Here is a 21352-nt window from a genome sequence, read left to right as displayed (position 1 = left end):
ACAGTGACAAACTGTAAATAAAAATTATGATTTTTTTGTTTTAAATATGACTGGAGGAATGAAGCCCAGAAGCAATAAGGAGAGACTTTTGACATTTGCTACACTAAATGTCATATTAAAGCAGGCGTATAATTAATAACACATACTAGTCTGAATTAAGTTCTGTGTGCTGCTAAAGATTTACAGTGTAACAAGGACTTTTCTTTATTGACGGTTATCACATCCAATCGTATGGTCGTATTGCATGGGTCGTCGATAGCGATTGGACAACACGATAATGTAGGCGGTGCTTCACAAATACGGAAGCACAAACCGCGATGTTTTGAAACGTGTTCAAAGTTTGACCATTTTCAAATTGCTACACATTGTGTTCGGCTAAATCCGCTGTAAATCAGTTGTATTACTCGTCTAACTGTATAAAACGTACTTCAGGTGCATTGTGCAAATCGAGTGTAATTAATAATTTGAAAAGTGAGATTAACTAGCGCGCTAACTAACTAGCCAGTTGTCTAGGAAACGGAAACGCGCAAACTAAAAACGCAGGATGTGACATACTAGACAACAATTTCAACTTTAGAAACTCTTATCTTGGCGACCATGCTGCGGTTTGCCAGAGATAAAGACGGTCAGTCTTTAGACGTTTATTCTGATGATGAAGATAATGCTGGATTAGCAGGAAGAAGAAACATGTCGGAGGAAATAAATGCAGCTTCGCGTGAAAGCAGCGAGATCCGTAGCGCAGCGCCTGGGCGGCTCCCCGTGCGCCCGCGGTACTGGAAAGATACACACCTATGGCCCGCTCGAATAGTCTCTGTGCTATGCAGCGTAGTCATCGTCTCATTTATCGCTGTGCTAGTCTCCTTCTGGTACATCGTATTAAAAGGTAAAACAAATTAATATCTATTTCTCGGAACACGTCTCCTGATGTTCAGGCATGTCCAATACCTAATAATGTATGCATTATGCATACAACAATTCTTTAATCTATAGATCTAAGAGCAGAGAGGATAACCACTGAAGATGGATCAGAAGTGAGACTCCTGGGTAGGTCCAAATTAGACATAGTTTATTGTAACATAGTGGTTGCATGTTATAAAACAGGATTTTTTTCTTGCAGGTTTTTGGAGTATTTTGGTCCTGTCTTCTGTGGCTGGAGTGCTTTGTTGCAGCTTCTCCTGGACCCTAACCTACTTTGACTCCTTTGAGCCAGGAATGTTTCCCCCAACTCCTCTTTCTTCAACCAGACTCAAGTGAGCATGTTTTATCTCTTTGCACAATTAAATCATCAAACCATATTCTCTAAAGCACAACCATGTAGCACATTGTCAATTTTTATTCCCAATAAGAGTCCTGCTCATAAGTTTGCATACCCCTCACAGAATATGCAAGATGTTGCTAATTTTAGCAAAATAATGGAGCATGTTGTTTTTTCTGTTATACTGTCCTAAATAGACTGTATTAAGATGCAAGGGTATGTAACAGTCAAGATGGCAAAATAATGCGTTATATGATCCATGTGGTATAAACTTATGTGAAACCGCTTATTCAGAACAGTTCTAAATAAAAAAGTAACATGCAATGTATGTAAACCTATGAGCAGAACTGTATAGATGGATAACAATACCATGTCCATTAACTTTTTTTTTTTTTTTTAAGGACAAGATAAAATTCTACGATTATTGATTAAATAATTATTTTTACTGATGGAAAATTCAATAATTAGCCTATATGTAATTATATTATTGTAAGACTATACTGTATATGGTACGTTGTTGGTGGTGTAAGTGGTCGCCATTTCATTTGTCTCCATTTTTAAAGTGAATTCTCTTTTAATTCTAGATGTTATACAATTAGATAAGTTGGTTAAAACTGTTTTATATTAAATGTAACCCAGTACACCACAGAAAGCCACTTTGTGATCTTGCTTTGATAGTAAGCAGCACCATTGTATTGAAAAGTCTGGTAAAAAAAAAAAAAAGCTTTGTGAAACCTGAAAATCCACTACCTTCTCAGGCAGTATCCAGTGGGAGGAAGTCATTAAGGCACATCTGACTCTGATATTGGAGTTATTTCCTGTCAATTGAGACACCTCCATTTCTCATGGCACCATAGATGTATTCCATATATTGCATGTGATGGACCAATGGTAGTCATTAAATATTTGCTTGGGTATCTAGAAAGCTCACCTGAATTTGTTCTAGATCATTAGAACTGACCTAATGGTGCTTTGGAAACCGGTCAGAAACCTGTAAGAGGGACCTTTATACAAAAACAATGTGTGTTAAGACATTACCTGTCTGGGTGGCAAACTACCTTCAGTTTCAGGAAACACATCATTTTTATTTTCCAAGTTATTCAAACTTTGTAAAGGCTCTATGTTTGTTACTGTTCAACAGCAACTAAAGGCTGGAATACACTACACGACTTTTAAAATCTGAACAGATTTTTAAAACATTAGGCATCATACACTTACCGACTATATAAATAGTGACAAAGGAAAACTGGGCATCATACACTACGTGACTGAAGATCATACACTACCAGACTTTAAAGTTGTTCCGATCACAACGACCTCACACAGAAACGTGCGCCCTGTTGCTAGGAGACGCATGACAAATGAAAACGTATGCGTTCTAAAATCGGCTGAAAATATCAAACATGTTTGATATCCTCCGACTGGATAGAATCAAAGTCTGAAGCTAAAAAATCGGGAGTCTGTGACCATCATACACTATGAGATTTTCTGTGGAATCTGTCAGCTGTACAGCTGTAATCTGCAGACTGGCTCTGACGTTCCTCAACTAGCGTCAGCTTGTTCAGACTGTAAAATCGGGGGGAAATCGGGGCAAAAATCGTGTAGTGTATTCCAGGCTTTAAAGTCCACCCTAAAGAAATCAGAAGAAACTTCTTCGCGTTCAAAACTTCATTTCCAAGTAGAAGCGATCATCCAATCACTTCACTCCAGACTCACCCATTATCATGCTAGTGAGTTAATTTACTGCTGCGGCACCTGAGACAGTCATCTCACTGATCATGTGAGCGCTATTCATTTATTTCAGTCCTTGATGTCTGATTGTCTCTATAAGTAGATGTTTTTTTTTATTTTCTATGGCCAGTTCTGCTCAGTAGTGTAATAGCCTGAGAGAGTACAAGAGTTATAGGAACGTGTTATCAAGGCTGTTCCTCTGGTCTGAGGTTATTCACCCATTTTTCCTATTTTGTTTTTAGCTGTCAGTGCCTTAGAAGCTGGTAAAATAGAAAATTGTTCCTATCTCTTTGTGCTGGTTTGACTCGCCCGGGTGAGAGCACAGACTCTGAGGAGAACAGAAAAGCAATTTTCCTGTAATTGCTTTTCATCTTCAAACCTGAATACTTGCACCAAGCGGAACATTCAAAAACTGTCCCAGAATTGGTCCTCGGGGATTTCGTGTGGCTCCAAGTCCCATCAAATATACCTAAATGTCCTTTACCCCAAATGCTAATGCTCTTGAAGAAGTGAGCGGCGAGGGGAATTTGCCTAAACTTTTTAGTATTGCTTTTTCCAGAGTAACTGACTTTCATTTAGCTGTTTTTTTTGTTTTGGTTTTAGCTGGGGGTTTTTGGAGGGGTGGGGATTAGTTTACTGAAAAAATGAAAATTCTGTCACTTACTGACCCTCAAGTCATTCTAAACCCATAAAAAACCTGAGAGATTTTGGACTCTCCATTGAAAGTCCACACAACCAATACTTTGATACTTCAAAAAGTTCATAAAGATGGTAAAAAAAATTCATATGAATCAAGTGATTTAATTGATCTTCTGAAAACATGATCACTTTATATGATGAAAATATTTAATTTGGGCGTTTATTCACGTAGAAACATTGAGCAATGCACATACATAGAGCACATCAAATATGGTAAATAGAAGCTCAGATATGCTTGTCAGACACAAGAACCAATGAGGTTTGTTGTCGCGTGTCACGCAAGCATGTTTGAGCCTCCACAAGAACCAATGAGGTTTGTTGTCGCGTGTCACGCAAGCATGTTTGAGCCTCCACAAGAACCAATTAGGTTTGTTGTCGCGTGTCACGCAAGCATGTTTGAGCCTCCACAAGAACCAGTGAGGTTTCTATTTGCAAGTAAAGTTTAGATTCCGAAGTGCCTCTTCATAAGACTTATAAACGGTTTGATTTATATGGATTTCTTTTACAATCAACTGAAGCATCAAAGTTTTGATAGCATGGACTCTTAATGGAGGGACTTTCCATTTGTAGAATAATTCAGATTGCTATTAATGGTAAGGGCAAACCTTCGTGACTGTGTCCCCTTTTGCTACATATGTCTGTATAACAGGAAGCGTTAACCACCGAAAGAATGCCACAACCAACTCAATAATGTGCACATTGGAGTTGGTGAAACCCTAGAAACTGTTTCGTCTCCATGGTAAGTAAACTAACTGACACCTAGGCAAAAATAATGGGTGCAGATATAGAGCGTTAGTCACACTCCCTCAGTGGTTTACCTACTGCATAAATGAGGAAGTGTTTGGAAGGTGTGATGAATTGCTGTTAGCCCATCAGACTGTGAATTCTGTTTTATTTCCAGTGACCTTAGTACTTCTGACATTTATCACCAGGAGCTTTGTGTACACAAGGAAGGAGGCAAGTGTACAGCGAGGGATGCTGTGACAAGCTGTTGCCATTCGCAGATTTAATATACTTTGAAATGATCTCAATTTTGATTTAATGATCTAGGCATGAGAACTAAGCTTTGAAAGACTTCAGTGGACAGTCAAATGATAACATCCTCTAATGCATATTGAACGGTGACCTAAAACTGAACTAAAAATTACGCAGCCTAACATATTATGGAACAGTTTGTAGCAGAGCTCTTTAAAGTTGTTTTTCAAGTCCAGTTAATTCATGCTGGATGGCACCCCATGAACTTCTCATTCATATGAGATGGTGAAAACACAGGGGGAGGCCCATCCAGGATGCCAGCTGAAACATGTCTCCTCTGCTAACTTTGAGTTTGCAAATGAGTTTAAGGCTGTTCTCCAATTTATGAATCTATAAGCCAGCTTCTGATTGGCTGTTTGAGGGGAACGTTATTGATTGTGTCTGGAGGCTTGGCGATAAAACCCAGGGTCACTCCATCGCCAAGCGAGTTGGTTATCTAATCACACAGCGGTGCTCTGACGATGTCTGTACTAAACCCAACTTACACAGCTGGCTCAGAAAGCAAACAGGCTATCGACAAGCTAGCAGCCGGATGGGGTGGTATTGACTGACCCCCACGGAACTGTGACTGGGTCTGCTTGTTCCTTCATGCTTGCATAGCTCCGGTTCTCCAGCACAAAACAGCAGTGGTCGACACACTCTCTGTCCTATTGGCATTCTCCATGTCAGTTTCACTGTATGTCGCAGTGCCGCTCTAGCAATTAGTCTCTTGCATTATCCTCAGATGACTCGGATGCTAATAGAAGCTTTCCTCTTTTGTTTTCAGATACGCACACACGTATTAGTATAATGCACCCATCACTTTGTTTCCATAGAAACCCAACCTTTCAATCATTGGGTGCATATGGTGGTCACAGTCAGTTGTTTGTGGTTCTGTCTACAGCAGATAAGCTTTACATTATCTGCCTCTATTGTAGGTGAGGTTCAGGGAGTTCAAGCAATTGATTTGCTGAATTAACTGGCTAATAGAAATTAGTTTAGTCTCTTTTGGTGCTTTGGGTTTTTAGTCGTGTCGTTTTGATCACATCTGTGAATTATCTGAATGGATGGCCTTAATTATAATCAGCTCCCAAACTGTTTTTCCCCATTGATTTGTTGGGAAATGCTTGGCTCTCTAATGTTCCATGTCAAGGCTGCTGTCTATCTAAATTGTGTCATTAAGTCTTTGGGATAGATGAACCTTTCCTAGCTTTAACAGACACAAGCTGATAGAGCCATATCTGAGCGTGTGACATGTCTGATTGAGACTTATCATTGAAAATGAGTCTTAATATGTCATGGTCAAGTCCAGCTGATGCAATTCAGAAATCTGCTTGTTAATTTTGATGCCATGCAGCGTATGCCACAGTTTCCAAGTCCAAATGCTGCATCAGATCATAAAAGCAGACAACAAAGGGTGTTAATATACACTCACAGTGTGTAACACTACCAAAATCATGATCTTATCCCTTATCTCCATAGTGCAATGTTAGTTGGCCAACAGTGATTAATTTTTTTATGAATCGTTAAAATATTGGTGTCCAGGACACCGTGAGCCTGGAGACTGTAGTGAGTATTTATCCGTAGCTTAATTGTGGCTATAAATATGTATTGCTTATAAATGGCTGTTATGGTAATATTCTCAATTGAAACAAAGTGGAAGCATTGACCCGGAAACCGTATTCAATATGTTACGACTTAGCAAGTGGTTAACCATTGAAAACCCAAATGATGTGTGTTTCCCATTCCCATTTGGGTAATGACAAAATTTCTTTTAAAATAGATGTGCAAGTTCTCAGAAATGTGGTTTCATATGGTTTTGGGGAAAAAAACAATATGCTGTTTTCAACAGAACTTTAGATTCAATTACATAAAAATGTAATCATCAAAAAGTAACATCTTTTTCTTTTTAAAATATACTTTCAAGTTAAATAGCTTTTTTTTTTTTTAACAAATGTCACAAATTATGTAATCACAAAAATAGGTTTTTATGGACTTGCACCACGTGACATTTTACAACCTGATCTCTTTCTTTGTCATACAAATTTAAAAAGACTCAATATTGACTTTGCCAGTCATGAGGGGGTCTGCAGAGGTGTTTTTGCATGTTGGTGGCACCACATAACTTTTTTGGTTACAACACAGATTTCATCTGGTGGAATGTCATTTTTGAAAGTTTTTTTTTAATAAACAGTGACATTTTTTATCATTCTGTAATTGTTTTAAATGTCCCAAAAAAAACTTCAAACTAAAATTCTGAAATTAAAAACATGATCATTTTAGAAGAGTTGTATTCTTCTTGCTCATTCTAAAAGTCTATGCATGTATTATTTGCATTTTGAATGCATTCTTAAATAGATTAAATGAACAATTTGTCATATTGGTGCAGATATGCACTCCTGAACCTGCTACTCTAAAAGCATGTTCAAATTAGCCATTAAAGAGGACTCATGGGAGTGGATAACATGGGACATCTGGATGCCTCATAATGGGATTTTTATGGGCCTCTGCACTCACTAGAGTAAAGTAATGGCCATCTGATATGATCAATGCACTTGTCTATGTTCCATACACGGTCCTCAGTTTTGTTTGTTCCGTGTGCTTTTAAACTTCCTGCATTAGAGTTAGACACCTCTAGAGAGTAACAGACTGATTGAGTGATGTAATAAAAAAGTGGTATTGCATCATGTAGCTGTACAATTAATCGGATAAATAATCTAGATTATTATAACAGTGTGCATTTTGCAGCAGCTGAGCATTGTAACAATTTACAGACGTCAGTTGTGCACAAAAATTCAAGAGATGTTTTAAAACTTATTGCTTTAGAATCAAAGTGAAAAGCATTATGGTGGATTCACAACAAAGCATTAAAAGTCCCATTATGATCATCAAGGCACAGACAAAGTGTAAATTATATCATAAACAGCTTGAAGATTTTCTGGGAGTCCAGATCTAAGTAGTAGGCCTGAACAAAAGGCTGGAATACACTACATGACTTTTGCCTAGATTTGCAGACTAGCGGAGTTATCTCTACTTTCCAAATGTCAAAGGCAGTCTCCAGAGTCTTGGCAGTTGACAGATTGCCACAAAGCTATTGTGAGGTGTATGATGGGCTTCAGATGTTTGATATTTTGAGACAATGTTATACTGTTTTCATAAATGCTTCTCCTAGCAACAGTTCACATGTTTTGCATGAGTTTGTTGTGTTCAGAATGACTTTAAAGACTGGTGTGTTATTTGTCAGTCGATTAGTATATGATGTTCTCAGGAACTATTTACATAGTCAATGTTCAGAATCAGATTTTAATGTATTCCAGCCTTAAAGGATCAAAATGTTACCTAAAGCTGTAAATTTGCTGTGGCTGCTTTAGTAATACTAGAATGTTTCTTGATTTCTAAGTGTAAATTATTTAAAAAAACAAAAACTAAATTGGAGCGTTTTATTTTTCAAGCTCCAAAGCATGCCAGTGTGAAACTGTTTAGGCACGTAATTTTCTGATGCAATTTAAGAACGTAGTTCTCAACTTTAGTCATTTAGGCTACATACTGTAAAGCAGTGGTTGGCAACAGGCGGCCCACGGGCCAAAAGTAACCCGCCAGCAATAATATCTGGCCCGCGCCCGCAGCCAAATTATTTTGATGGCTGCTGGTTCTGAAATAGGTCTGTCATGACAGCAACAGTTAGCCTTCTCACAACCAGAGTAGGCTATGTGAGCCGAGCACAAGTGGAGCGGCGTGGTTTTCACTCGCTCCAAGAGCGCTCCACCACCGCTCCTTCATGAGTACAATTCATGCCAACGACCCAGCTGTAATATAACTGCATATTTAGCAAGAATTCACAAGTTTAAAATATCTAGCTAGCTTGATAGAGAAGGATCACTCAAATCAGAAAGAATGTGAATGACGGCAATGGACATGTGCGGGAAGTTATAATAGTTCTCAAGGAATTGTTTGTTCCTTCTAGATACTGAATATTTTGAGCTGAAAGCATGATTAAAACAACTACTACAACACTTATTCACACGCAATCGCTCTCTCAATAATGCATACAAACAAATGTAATCTTTCATCTGTATCCGATTTCCAATGAACAGAAATCTTTAAGAAATGCATCGATCCGTAGGTATCTGATGAAAACGTACTGATATTTTTATCACAAAAAAATAAAGAAAAATTGCACTGCAAAAAGCAGCATTTATGCCTTTTAATGCTGACAACCATGTAATTAGCTTGTCATGTGGTAGGAAAAAAAGTTTGCACACTAGTGCTCCAATAAGCCACGTTGAAACAGTCTTTTATTTTATTTTTTAATATAGGCCTATGAACAGAACTGATACTGAAATACTTTAGCCGCAGAGCGGTGTTTCTGATTTCAGTGAGCGTGGCGTGGAGCGGGAACAGGAAATGGTGAACCCGGAGCGGAGGGGAAATTGTTGACGCTCCACTCCGCTCACATAGCCTACTCTGCCTGTCACCGCCACACAAATGTGACATTTTGTTAATGACTGTCCTACCACAGGATTTAACACCGAGTAACAGCTCACAGTTACAAAATACACTGTAACAGTCTGTCACAGGCAATTCTAGTTGCAATTTTCATCAATTAATATCTTAAATTATCCTTTGACTATGTTCTGGCCCGCCAAGTAGTGGCGCAAATTTTTTTTTAAACATATTTGCCGACCCCTGATGTGAAGAATGTGTCATGCACTTGTCCAAAATAAGTATTTTCATGTTAGTTGTATTAGAATTCAATTACAATATCGAGGACAATATTCAACCATTATGATTTTTGTTATAGTCACACTGTGGACTAATGCACTGAATGTCTGTGTTTTGGTTTTGCAGAAGAATGACTGGACACTCTTTCCACATGGGCTACAGTATGGCTATACTCAATGGCATAGTGGCTGCGCTCACTCTTATGTGGTATCTCACCTGATGCGCCTCAACTGCCGCCCATCTGTGGACACCTCGACTGTCATTTAACTTGCAATTCCAAGTTTAAATAGTTCACCCCAAAATGAAAATTTGCTGAAAATTTACTCACCCTCAGGCCATCCAAGATGTAGATGAGTTTGCTTCTTCAATGGAACAGATTTGGAGAAACTTGCTCAACAATGGATCCTCTGCTGTGAATAAGTGCCGTAATTTTTGGGTGAACTGTTGCTTTAATGACAGATGGAGCTGTCAAATAATGTTACTAATATAAAACCTTTTTAAAAAAAAAAAGAAGCACAAAAACAAACACAAAGAATGGAATACTAGTTAAAAAAAATACATTTTTAGTAATTTAGACACTGAATAACAAGTAAAACAATTAAGGACAATGTTTTATTTTAGAGGATTTCTCATATTTTCAAATGCTAATTTGACAAATTCAATACACAACGCACAATGACTTTTTCCGTAATGGAGCTATTTACCATTACAATAGCAGTGCATTAAATCTGCTCTTTGCCCTTTTCATGTCATTCATTGTCAGTGTGGCAACACATAGATGCTGTATAAATCTATTCAATAAATTAAATTAGCATTTTAGGACCTCCGCTTAGCAAAGACTACAGTCCCTTTGCAGTCGTGCTTTATTAAAGCTGGAAGTTGCTCTTCTATTGAGCGTTTTAATGGGGGAAATCATTAATACAATAGCTGTTTTGGGGTTGATGAAGAGTGACCGTGTTAAAGCTTTGTTGAGAGCCTGGGAGAAGGTGTGGATTTAATTTATGACTTTAATTATTTGATGCAGACTCTGCTAATGCACTGGTCTGTCTTGTGTGTATATATGGAGTATTAATGCACTGCCGCCTCGTGTGTGTGAGTGTGTTCTTTTTGTATCTGTGGCAACAGGCTCCTATAATTTGTTTTCCTTAACAGGACATTTCCATCTCCATTTGTAGTGGATGTTAATTCTGGTTCGTTGAGATTTTACCATTTCCACAATTAGTTTCTCCACCTCAAGCCCTGTTGCTTTTAGATTGATCAGGTACTTTAAGGTAAAAGGGAGCTTTTGTGTGCATGCTTGATCACTCTGTCCATGTTTTTGTGTTCTTTAGCCTTAAAAAACATGTTCTTGCATGACTTGGTGACAAAGTGTCTCTCTTAATGATGTTTCTGTTGAGGTGAATGTCTGTCTGAGGTAAACCTTGTCTCACTCGCCTTGAATCGTGCAGTGCAACTGTCACAAACAATATCCCGTCCTGAAACCACCTGATTTGGAGGTTGAGTGGTTTGCTTGCTTGTTTTCCTGCTGTTTAAATAATCAAGGATGAAAAAACAACACTGGAATATTCATTGCTTACTCAGGAGGTGGGATATTGTCAAATAACGCTATCAGAAATAATTTTGTAAGAATGTATTTATGCAAAAAGCAATAAATTTGCAATTTAAATAAAAACTACGAAAATCAGGTTTTGTTTTACTTTTTCATTCTTTGTTTCATTTGTAAAATGGAAATAAATTTCCACATTAAATCATAATGTGCTGCAATTCGCAAAGGCATGAAAACTAATAGAAACGTCTGTTTTGCAGTTTATGGGTGAGGGCTTAAAAGATCCCAGTTAAGGCCTAAGGGCGCAGCGGTTCAGAATGCACAGCACAGACGCGAGTGCGAGTGGCAGCCGATATGAAAGCATTTGCTATGATGCCTTTTTTCTTGTCACCCCTAGGCTAGTTTTCGCGAAAGGCCAGCGAGACGTAATCATTCTGCAGAATGAAAAATTACACCCACGGCTCGCTGTGTTTAGGACAAAATTGACTCTTAATCTGTCTGATACACGACAAAAGAAAAAAAAAGTCAAATTGCAAATACACTATAACAGAGCTCCAATTCACAAAGGTGTAATAAAGTTCCAGCCCTAGGCTTGAATTAATGGAATTGCAACCATGCCATCACAAACATGTACGTCATTGATATGGTTATATGAAGGCAAATTCTCTAATGTTAGCACGCAAGTCTTTTTTGACTCATCTGAATTTGTATTTCTGACCCTGGACCACAAAACCAGTCATGATTTTTTTTTTTTTTGAGATTTATCCATCATCTGAAAGCTGAATAAATAAATTTTCAATTGATGTATGGTTTAAGATAGGACAATGCATCGATTTGGGTGAGATCCAACTATTTGAAAATCTGGGATCTGAGGGAGCAAAAAAAATTAATATTGAGAAAATTGACTTTAAAGTTATCCAAATGAAGCTCTTAGCAATCCATATTACTTATCAAACATTAAGTTTTGATATATTTATGGTAGGAAATTTACAAAATATATTCATAATGTTATCATTTCCTAATGATTTTTGGCATAAAAGAAAAATGTATAATTTTGACCCATACAATGTATTGTTGGCTATTCCTACAAATGACTGGTTTTGTGCTCCAGGTTCACATATAAGGGAAAATAAAATATTCAGGGAAGCATAGATTTTTTTTCCATTATAAAAACAAGAAGAAAAGAAGATAAGTGAGTTAAAATAAATAAAATCTGAGAGGAAATATAGACTACTGGTTATGCTGGTATAAGATTTACTTTGTCACAAATAATCTAAAAAAAACCGCAAGTAACAAATTTATCTTGTAATTTTGAAGTAGAAAGACTGAAATAGTTTTTTTTTTTTACAACTTTGAAAACTCATTTTTGTCAATTTAACTTGCTTTGTATAAGGTGACAAATCCATGGAACAAATTAAACCAGCAGATGCTCTTGCAAGTTTTAGTGTGCAAATCCATCAAGACAGTTAATGGGCCAGCTCAGTGTTTGGCCTTTTCCCCCTCGCTTAGTGCTTTCCATCTGTCTTTCTTTACCCGCTGATCTGGCGATGGCATTAGACCTGACTTCTTTGATGCAATCGTCTCAGTCGTCTCTTGCTTTGCGTCATGAGCTCCACCATCACAAAACCAAACCAAACAGAGAGAGAGGGAGCAATTTTTTTTCAACAATATCAACAATAGCCTAGAATCTGCCTCGTTTTGGCTTTGTGTTGGATATGGAGTTGGACAAGCTGAATGAAAACAGAGATAATGTGTGTTGCTTAGATACTGGCTAGAATGAGATAAAAATATCTGATGTTGGCCTTGGTCTGATTCCACATGAAGAGCTCCATGGAACAGTGGTATTTTAATATAATTGATAAACTATTATAGTTTTGGTTAATATTTAGAATTTAAATTTTAAAATTATTCATTCAGAAGATACACTGAAGCAGCTATTTTGTTTAAAAAAAAGAAAGAAAAAGGGTCCTAAAAGGGTTTTTCTCAGTGATGTATATATTATATAACAGTGTAATACGTGGACGCTCTTGAAACTAAAGCGCACAAATGCAGACAAGGACACAGGAGTTTTGTCAAATCAAGAGCTTCTTCAAATTGCAGAGGGTCGTTAATGTGATATGTGCGTTCTGTAAAAACTTGAGTACTGGCCCATTTCATGACACTTTTTGCATTCTGGTGTTTATCATTTGCACAGCTGTCTGGCGCAGTGATCTCTGTAGTAGAGTGAAAATATGCCTAAGGTATACAAACACTGCTCAGGACATACAAAGTTAAGACAATGGGGTGATCTGCATTGGTGTGTGTTGTGTAAGTAAACTGAATGTCATCTTAGTTTAAGTGAAGTAAATTATTTAGTCATCCTGTTGCTATAAGATAGTTCACATGCATTCTTTGGGTGTGTTTTTTCTCTCATGTTAAGAAACTATTTGAAAGCACGGTGGGGTCTTGTCAGCATGCAAGTTTGCTGAGGTGTGGTTTGTATCTATAGGGACCAAAAGTAAGAAAACATCAAAATGAATACAAATATGCTGATAGTATAACTTGTAATGGAAAGATTGTTAAAAGAATGAAAGAAATTGTAAGCATTTTCAGTAGTGCTCTCAGACCTTTGGACCCAATTATTCCATACAGGTGCGTTGAACCGCTGTTGATCTCATTTTGTTCTTTTGTGCAAACAGTCTTTGCTGATATGATTATTTGCCAAAGGCTAGGAAACATAACTATATTAATCCATATTTCCCTTTCCATCTAATAATGACTTACACACACACACACACACGTAGTGCATTCTGCTTCTCTGAAAAAAACAAAGAGCAATGTAATAATGATGATTCTGTTATTTTGCCTTTTATATAATTAAAAAAATAAATAAAAGGAAAACTAGTTTGAAGTCACAGTGATGCAGCGATCCATTACAATGATCAGTTTCAAATTTATCTCACTGTAATAAATCCACGATACAGAATTCATCCGTAATTCCCCCATAAACTTTACAATAAGTGCAAATCACAGTTTTGCTGATGGACAACACATTTTCAAATGTAATTTAACAGTAAATTATAGTTAAAGAAGATACTGTAGCACAACAAAACATCTGTCACTGAATATTGCACAGAATAGACTAAAATATCCAGCTTTAAGAAGTGCTTTAGTTACACACACAGTATACAATATTCCTTCATTAACTTTAAATGCATTACTCAAAATGTAAGCAGTGTTTACCCACATAAATCTCAGCAGTCTGAAAACAGCAGTTTGTTCCACAAGCATTAATCCCTCGTGGTCCACAGAGTGAGCAAAACAGTCCATGCCGTGATGTTTCCTCTTATATATTTATTATTCATAGCAGTCACCATGTCTCAAGGTACACTTTCACCTTCGCTTTTCTCATAAACTGCAATTTTCCGGTAAACAATGAATCATACATGTGTCAATTTCTTCTTAATCTCTTCGTTTCTGGAGGGCAATGTGGATAGTTTCACACATTACCAATGCGCGCGTCCCATCTGACCGTGAAACTTTTACGCACTAGTACGATCCCACGATGACCGCTTCGACATCCTTTGACGGTCTTCTGTCCGTGACCAGAAAGTTAATCATGCCCTCGGACTTAATGAGCAAGTTACAGCCTAAAAAGAAGATGCCGAAGACCACGGTGAGCGCCAGCACGCACATCACCGCGATCTGCGCCGTGCGCATGATGAACACGCTGCGCTCGTCCAGCGCCCCGGACACAAACCCGCTGTCCGTCACCACCGAGGACAAATTACAGCACGAAAGAAAGCTCTCGCTGCTTCTGTTGGAAAACGAAGCGCTGTCTGTGTCGTTAAAAACAGTTGAATTCATTTCGAACTAAGGAAGAGAGGAGCAGGTGCGCACAAAACAGCGGCTGAAGTTTCCTTCAGTACTTTGAAGTCACAAGAGCAAAGAAGAGCTGGACAGAATTTATGTGCCGACATGCAGAGTATGGTTCTTCTCGGACCTGTTGTTTAGGTAATTAGGGACTCTGGTCTGTGGAGGACATGGTTTGATCTGGTCTGAGCTCATCCCCTGCGACTAGAGTTCAGTGTAACAGAGGGATTCGTTCACGTTGCGCCCCCTTTGACACAAACTGAAAACGATAGAGGCCGGTGTTGTGCCTATTTTCGACTCCCTGCCAAATTATTACCCCCCTCGTTGAAATCGCTACCTGATTGCCTAATCCTAACCCCACCCCTAATCCTAACCCCTCCCCCACACCTAACACTAAACCTAACAATACCAGGGGGGTAATAATCTGGCGGGGGTCAGAATTCGGCACTACACCGGTATAAACTCGTTAAAACACAAAGTTCAATTTTACAAATGGGGAGTCACATAACATTTACTAGCATCTAACTAGATAGTAGCCTACTAAAGAATTTATATGTATTACTATAGGCAACCAATTTTTTTAATAGTCAGTAATGACTTCATTAGAAATTCTCATTATTAACTATTTGCTTATTAGCATGCCTATTAACATGTTGGTTTATTAGAACTTATAAAGCACATACTCTGCATGATCATATTCTACATCCCTGGTACTTCCCAATATCTAAACTTAACAATAGCTTACTATTAATAAGCAGCAAATTAGGACTTGACTGAGGCAAAAGTCATATTTAATAGTTTGTTAATGGCAAGAATTGGACCTTAAAATAAAGTGTGACCAAAACGTGTACTCATTCCAACAGAGAGGAGTGTGTTAATTCAGTTAATTACTAGTAAAATTATTTATATTTTTATATTTTTTATATTTATAAATTATATTTTATATATATATACACACACACTCCAGTTGTTACTACATAACTAGTCATGATCTACTACCTATTCTTTAATTACTCGTGACAGTTCAAAAGTAGCCTGCTTATTTATTAGACACAAGTGTATATTATATTTTTAGTAACATTTTTCATTTTTAACTGATTTATTGAGCCATAAAGTAAACAGTCTGTAAAGTAAATAGTCTGATAAGTAAAAAAAGCAACTATTGAGATATGTTACTAGTAACAATACAAGTTTCATAAATAGATATAATAGTACTATTAAAGCTGCAGAGTTACTAATACCCTATAGTGACCCAGCTAACAGGGCTAACTTTGCCTAATGTTCTAGTAAGGTTCTCTCAAAGTTATGAACCAACATTATTAGAATGTTTGTTTTGGTATTTAATAATGTTTTCAAAATGTTAGCACAGAATTTTTTTAATACATCTTAATAAGGTTTTTTTTTATGTTACTAGGCTACTTAATTTAAAAGTAACATTTCCATAATGTTTGCCAAATAATAAAATAGAATGCTCCTTAACATTCGTATAACCATGAAAAAAAATAAAAATTATAAAACATGTAAAAAATGGATGTTTAAGAAGAACATTAAACAATAACATTTTATAGCTTAATGGAAACTTTAGCAAAACATATTTTTGGTTAACTGGGTAATACCCAGTGAATAGTTGCTAGTAAAACTGGAATAGTAACCAGAATAAGTGGAACAGATAGTGATCTGCTTCTAATCAAAATGAGTGAAATTGGAAAAAATATATATTCTAGTCAGTAATGGATTACTTATAAGTGCCAGTGACATAAAATAGATAGGAAGGTTTTAAGGGATAAATGTTACAATGGCTTGTAGAACGTTGGGAAACTAATTTAACATTAATCTTATTGCATTAGATAAATTATTCCTGTTTTATTTGACTTTGAAGTATTATTTCTTTAATTTATTAATGTGTGTTTTGCTCAAGATAACTCGAGGCTATTTAGCTGAAACCTGAACTGAGTATCATTTGTGATGAGGTGGTCTGCAGTCACACATGCAGCAGAGGGCAGAGTTGCTCCTAAAATGTGTCCAAATGAATGCAGTTTTCTGTACTGTCATGTGGATGCAGAAAAGAGAGTTTTAATTACAGCCATGTTGATTATACAATATCCCGTTCACACATTTTAATCAGACAATCAACCTAAACAATCAAACGTGGTCAAATACTGAGTCACCGTGCTGTGCCTCACAGTTGGATTTAACTTAAAGATGGAAATCCATAATTAATGAAACCATATGAACCCTCAGGAATGAGCAATGTCCTTGTAAACATATGGATAGAGAACAGCAGGATTACCATGGAAATATATGGGAGCAATATTTCCATTAGAAGCCACCGAGGGGGTTGTGCAACATGGCACTTAAATGTAATCTTTTTAATATGCTTCTGTTTACACAGTCTCAGGTGAAAATCTGTGAGCCCCTATATCAATTGACTGTACTTGCACAATAAATCATCCATGTGCTCCTTTAACTGCTGGTTATAGTATTTCTATTGCGTTGAAATCACCACATCTTAGTCATGTTTTATTTTATGCTCTTTCAGGGTTAAATGTGTCTTGAACAAGCATTTAACAGCATCAAAGCTCTTAGATATCATGCATATAATAAGTCCTAAAAGCCCCTTTTGTGAAGCATTCAGTAGTGGGAGGAAGAATCGATCATGGAGGGTGCTTAGAGCCTCTCAAACCTGGCCTTTTAATCAATGGCCCGGTAAACAGGATCTGCGCAATGTAAACACATCCCACAATGCACCTCCTGGAGTGAGGGTCTTTTGAGCAGCACTGAGGGTCCTCTCACACAAAGCCTATTTTACATGTCCTCTTTGTCCCGTATCACCCTCTCTATGTGTATATGAATCATCAGACCTATCCAGTAGCGAAAGAAAGAGAGAGAGATGTGCTCTCAGGACATAGTGCTATTCCTGTCTGGGTGTTTCTGTGCACATTGAAATGCGTTCTCTTCAAATGCTTTCACTGAGCGCTTGCTTTTCTCCCTCAGTGGTGGAGGGCGGTGGAGGGAAAGAGGGAAAGAGTGAGAGAGAGAAGAGGAAGAAGTGTGGGTGGTTATGGGTAGAACAGGCTACAGATGGAAGAGTACAGAAATTTGTCATATGGAGAGATTCAGGAGAGATGGAAATAAGGCAAAAAAGGCATCTGAGATGATTGCGGAGAGAAAAACAGCAAAGTGTTGAGGCATTTTAATAGAAACTGAACCTTATGATGATGTTGATCAGGTAGAAGTTCAAATCTGTTCAAATTACCTAAGATTCGTGACTCCTTTGGCAATAACATTTATATTTGTGCGTTAATGTGATGTTGTTTCCTCATAATATGAATAAAACTGCCTCCATTTTCTTAAAAGCTTTGCATATGTTAAAAATAAAAGTTCTAGAAAGGGGTTTCTGAGCGATGAACCATTTTTGGTTCCCCAAAAAACCTTTTAGGTTTTTGTTTGTTTGAGGAACATTTGAACCTTTTTCCACTATAAAGAAGCTTTTAGTGCAATGGGGATATTAAAGATTCTTTATCGAACCATCAATGGCAATAAGGAACTTTTATTTTTAAGAGTGTGTGTCATGCATTTTAACTACACGCTTACTAGGCAAGTCTTACTAGGCAAGTCAAACAAGACTGGGATATTTTGTAAAGATGTATCTTTAGTTTTATAACAATATGCATTTTGCTTACCAAAGAGCTGAGAGCAGTTCTGATCTAAAAGCAAAAATGTGTGATATGCTTGAGATTTATTGGCTGGTTGATATTTATCTGTTGGTACAGTCTTCACATTGCTTCTCTTTCTAAACTCTGGGGACAGGAATGTTTAATGTCAGGGCTTTTAAAGGCATCACTCTGACGAACTCTGCCATCTAGTGATTATCACAGGAGAGGAATAGCAGTTACTGATTGGTCCTTCTCAACCTGTCATTAGCTTCCCACTGTGCTGATGAATCTATTTAGTAAACAAATAGGCAGACTTTCTTGTTGAGAGTCAGAGAGGGTGTTTTTAGTTACCGCGCCACTGGTGGTAAAAGTCCTCTCGCATTATTCCAATCATTACGTGTCATTCTCACCAGTGACATCATTAGAAGCTGTCTGGACATGTTTAATCACATTTCATTATGATCCGTCGGTCCTCCTCCAGCGGTATAGTTGTTTCTTTAGGTCATTAGGGCTTTCTGGAGAAGACAGGGCTAGTGTCTTGAGGAAAACCTCAGCTGGCATGAAGCAGTTGCACTAGGCTAACAATCATGATGTGCTTTTGCAGTATTCAGACAAGTGCATGTTGTTTCTGATGCTTGGTCTAGTAAGCATGCCGTTGGTGTTTGCATGTGTATGGGATTGTCCTTGGCGCAGACACCCTTAAGCCTGTTCTACACTAACCCGATACTTCACTACAAACAGAGCATCCTAATGGTGCTCTTGGATTTGAATGCTTCCAAAAACAATAACAAAATAGCCTGAACTAGCAGGTTCAGCAGAAGGGCTTAAAATAGCTACATCCTGTTATTGCATTTGCTTCCAAAAGAGCTCAAACACTGTTCATGTGTGAATGTGCAACCTATGGCATAATATGAATAGAGAGATCAGAACTGAGGTGGGGAAGAGAATGGGAGAGATACACACTCATTATCGGCATTTATGGGTCCATGAGGGTCCAAAGAAACTTTCCATTGCAAAAAAGGTTCTTACAGAGAGAAAATGATTCTTTAGTTTATTCAAATATTCTTTATGCTAAGAAACGAAAGTGGTCTTTTAAGGACTGTTCACTGAAACTAAAAATGTTTCTTCTCTTAAAAATAAAGGTTCTTTATTGGCTTTGAGGGTTCCCTAGAATTTTCCATTATGCAAAAGGTTCTTCGTAGTGGAAAAAGGTTCTTTAGATTTTTTTTTTTTAGATATTCTTCGCACTAAGAAAAAAATGGTTCTCCTAAATACTGTTCAAAAGGTTCTTTGGAGAAGCCAAAATGGTTCTTTTACACTCTTCAATTTTAAGGTTGCTCATTGGCTTTGATGGTTCCGTGAAATTTTCCATTACGCAAAAGGTTCTTCATAGTGGAAAAATGTTCTTTAGATTTTTTAAATATTGTTCTTACAAGAAAAAAAAATGGTTCTACTAAATACTGTTCACTAAAATGTTCTTTGGAGAACCCAAAATGGTTCTTCTACACTCTTAACATAAAGGTTTTTCATTGGCTTTGATGGTTCTCTAAAATGTTCCATTACGCAAAATGTTCTCCATAGTGGAAAAAGGTTCTTTAGATTTTTTATATATAAGAAAAAAATGGTTCTACTAAATAATGTTCACTAATAGGTTCTTTAGAGAACCCAAAATGTTTCTTCTGTGGCATTGCTGTGAAAACCCCTTTTTGGAACCTTTATTTAAGAGTCTATGGCATCACTGTGAAAACCCCATCCCTATTTTTAATAGTGTATCTGATGACATTCTGTCACAGTCTTCCATTGTGGATAGTGCTGACACTTCCAGAGCAGCAGAGTCAGTCCATTATAGACTGAGAGTCATTTGCATGAATCCAAAATAACACACTAATTGTGTCCTTATCTTCCAGCACCCTGCCTGGCTTGAAATGGGAAGACATGGAAAATCTCAGAGTTGGAAAAGGACACACAGATGTCAAATACGGTTTCAGAGAGAAATACAGTGAGCGTTTTTCTTTAGGATATTGTCAGAAAATGACATGTATGGCTGGGAAAGGGAAAGGGAAGTGGTGTGTGGCCAAGTATGGTGACTCATACTTGGAATTTGTGCTCTACATTTAGCCCATCCAAGTGTACACACAGTAGTGAACATACACCCGGAGCAGTGGGCAGCCAATGCTGCGGCGCCCGGGGAGCAGTTGGGGGTTCGGTGCCTTGCTCAAGGGTCTCACCTCAGTCGTGGTATTGAGGGTGGAGAGAGTGTTGGTCATTCACTCCCCCCCACCTACAATCCCTGCCGGACCTGAGACTCGAACCCACGACCTTCGGGTTACAAGTCCAACTCTCTATCCATTAGGCCACGACTGCCCCCCAAATATATAAGCCCTGGTCATAACAGTTTGCCTTAGAAGCTTCATCAAATGAAGAATGTGTTTTGTTAAAGAAAGCTTGTTCCCTCTGCTCTATCTGACACTGATGTGACAGTATATTCATCACCTGTATCTTCTTCATCCATAATTTTGACACAGAAAGGGCCAAATATATTAAAGGCTGGACATGAATTATTTTCTGATAAATTGTACATTGGTGCGAAATATTAGATGACCTTCAGGTTGGGACTGTTTACAGAAATTTCTGTCTGAAATATCGGTGCAAGATCAAAGTACTTCAAACTGTGTTATTATTAGAAAATAGATTAAACCATAAAACTAAATAATCTGTAAACTGTAACATATGGTTATTACTATTTCGCAATGGACGTAACACCTTTACAACAACTTTGCCTGCTCTGACAGCTCATTCAACGTGTGCAAGTCTGTTTACCTTTTCAAATTCATTTCAAATCCCAAATTAACACTGTTATTCTTGCGTTGTCCTGTT

At 37.6% G+C, this 21352-nt stretch overlaps 2 protein-coding genes across 3 annotated transcripts; one reads left to right on the top strand and one right to left on the bottom strand.

Moving 5' to 3' along the window:
* Window positions 1-276: 276 nt before the first annotated feature.
* Window positions 277-11108, top strand: LOC306879279 (ADP-ribosylation factor-like protein 6-interacting protein 6). Of its 2 annotated transcripts, XR_013784998.1 has the most exons (5): window positions 277-883; window positions 991-1044; window positions 1118-1250; window positions 4335-4424; window positions 9548-11098. XR_013784998.1 is itself a non-coding variant. In XM_079432090.1 (4 exons), exons 1-4 carry the CDS (start codon window positions 598-600, stop codon window positions 9639-9641), a joined length of 567 nt encoding a protein of 188 aa, XP_079288216.1. In that variant the 5' UTR covers window positions 286-597; the 3' UTR covers window positions 9642-11108. The 2 variants fall into 2 exon arrangements, 1 of the variants encoding a protein (XP_079288216.1); XM_079432090.1 differs by lacking the exon at window positions 4335-4424 and having other exon boundaries at window positions 286-883; window positions 9548-11108.
* A 3387-nt stretch (window positions 11109-14495) lies between these two features.
* Window positions 14496-14813, bottom strand: rprmb (reprimo, TP53 dependent G2 arrest mediator candidate b; the record flags this gene model as incomplete). Its single annotated transcript, XM_079432008.1, has 1 exon — window positions 14496-14813. The coding sequence occupies one exon, from the start codon at window positions 14811-14813 to the stop codon at window positions 14496-14498; it is 318 nt and encodes a 105-aa protein (XP_079288134.1).
* Between the last annotated feature and the right edge of the window lie 6539 nt (window positions 14814-21352).

Source organism: Barbus barbus (assembly GCF_936440315.1).
Source record: "Barbus barbus genome assembly, chromosome: 13".
Lineage (NCBI taxonomy): Eukaryota > Metazoa > Chordata > Actinopteri > Cypriniformes > Cyprinidae > Barbus > Barbus barbus.
Note: the sequence above shows the minus strand (reverse complement) of the source record. Positions and strands in the feature narration are given on the sequence as shown.

What these genes read in the sequence shown, in the direction of transcription:
- LOC306879279 (XM_079432090.1), top strand. Translation starts at nt 598, where the DNA reads ATGCTGCGGTTTGCCAGAGATAAAGACGGTCAGTCTTTAGACGTTTAT. An exon ending in CTGGTACATCGTATTAAAAG is followed by an intron (nt 884 to 990) that starts GTAAAACAAATT and finishes TTTAATCTATAG; the next exon opens with ATCTAAGAGCAGAGAGGATA. An exon ending in ATCAGAAGTGAGACTCCTGG is followed by an intron (nt 1,045 to 1,117) that starts GTAGGTCCAAAT and finishes TTTTTCTTGCAG; the next exon opens with GTTTTTGGAGTATTTTGGTC.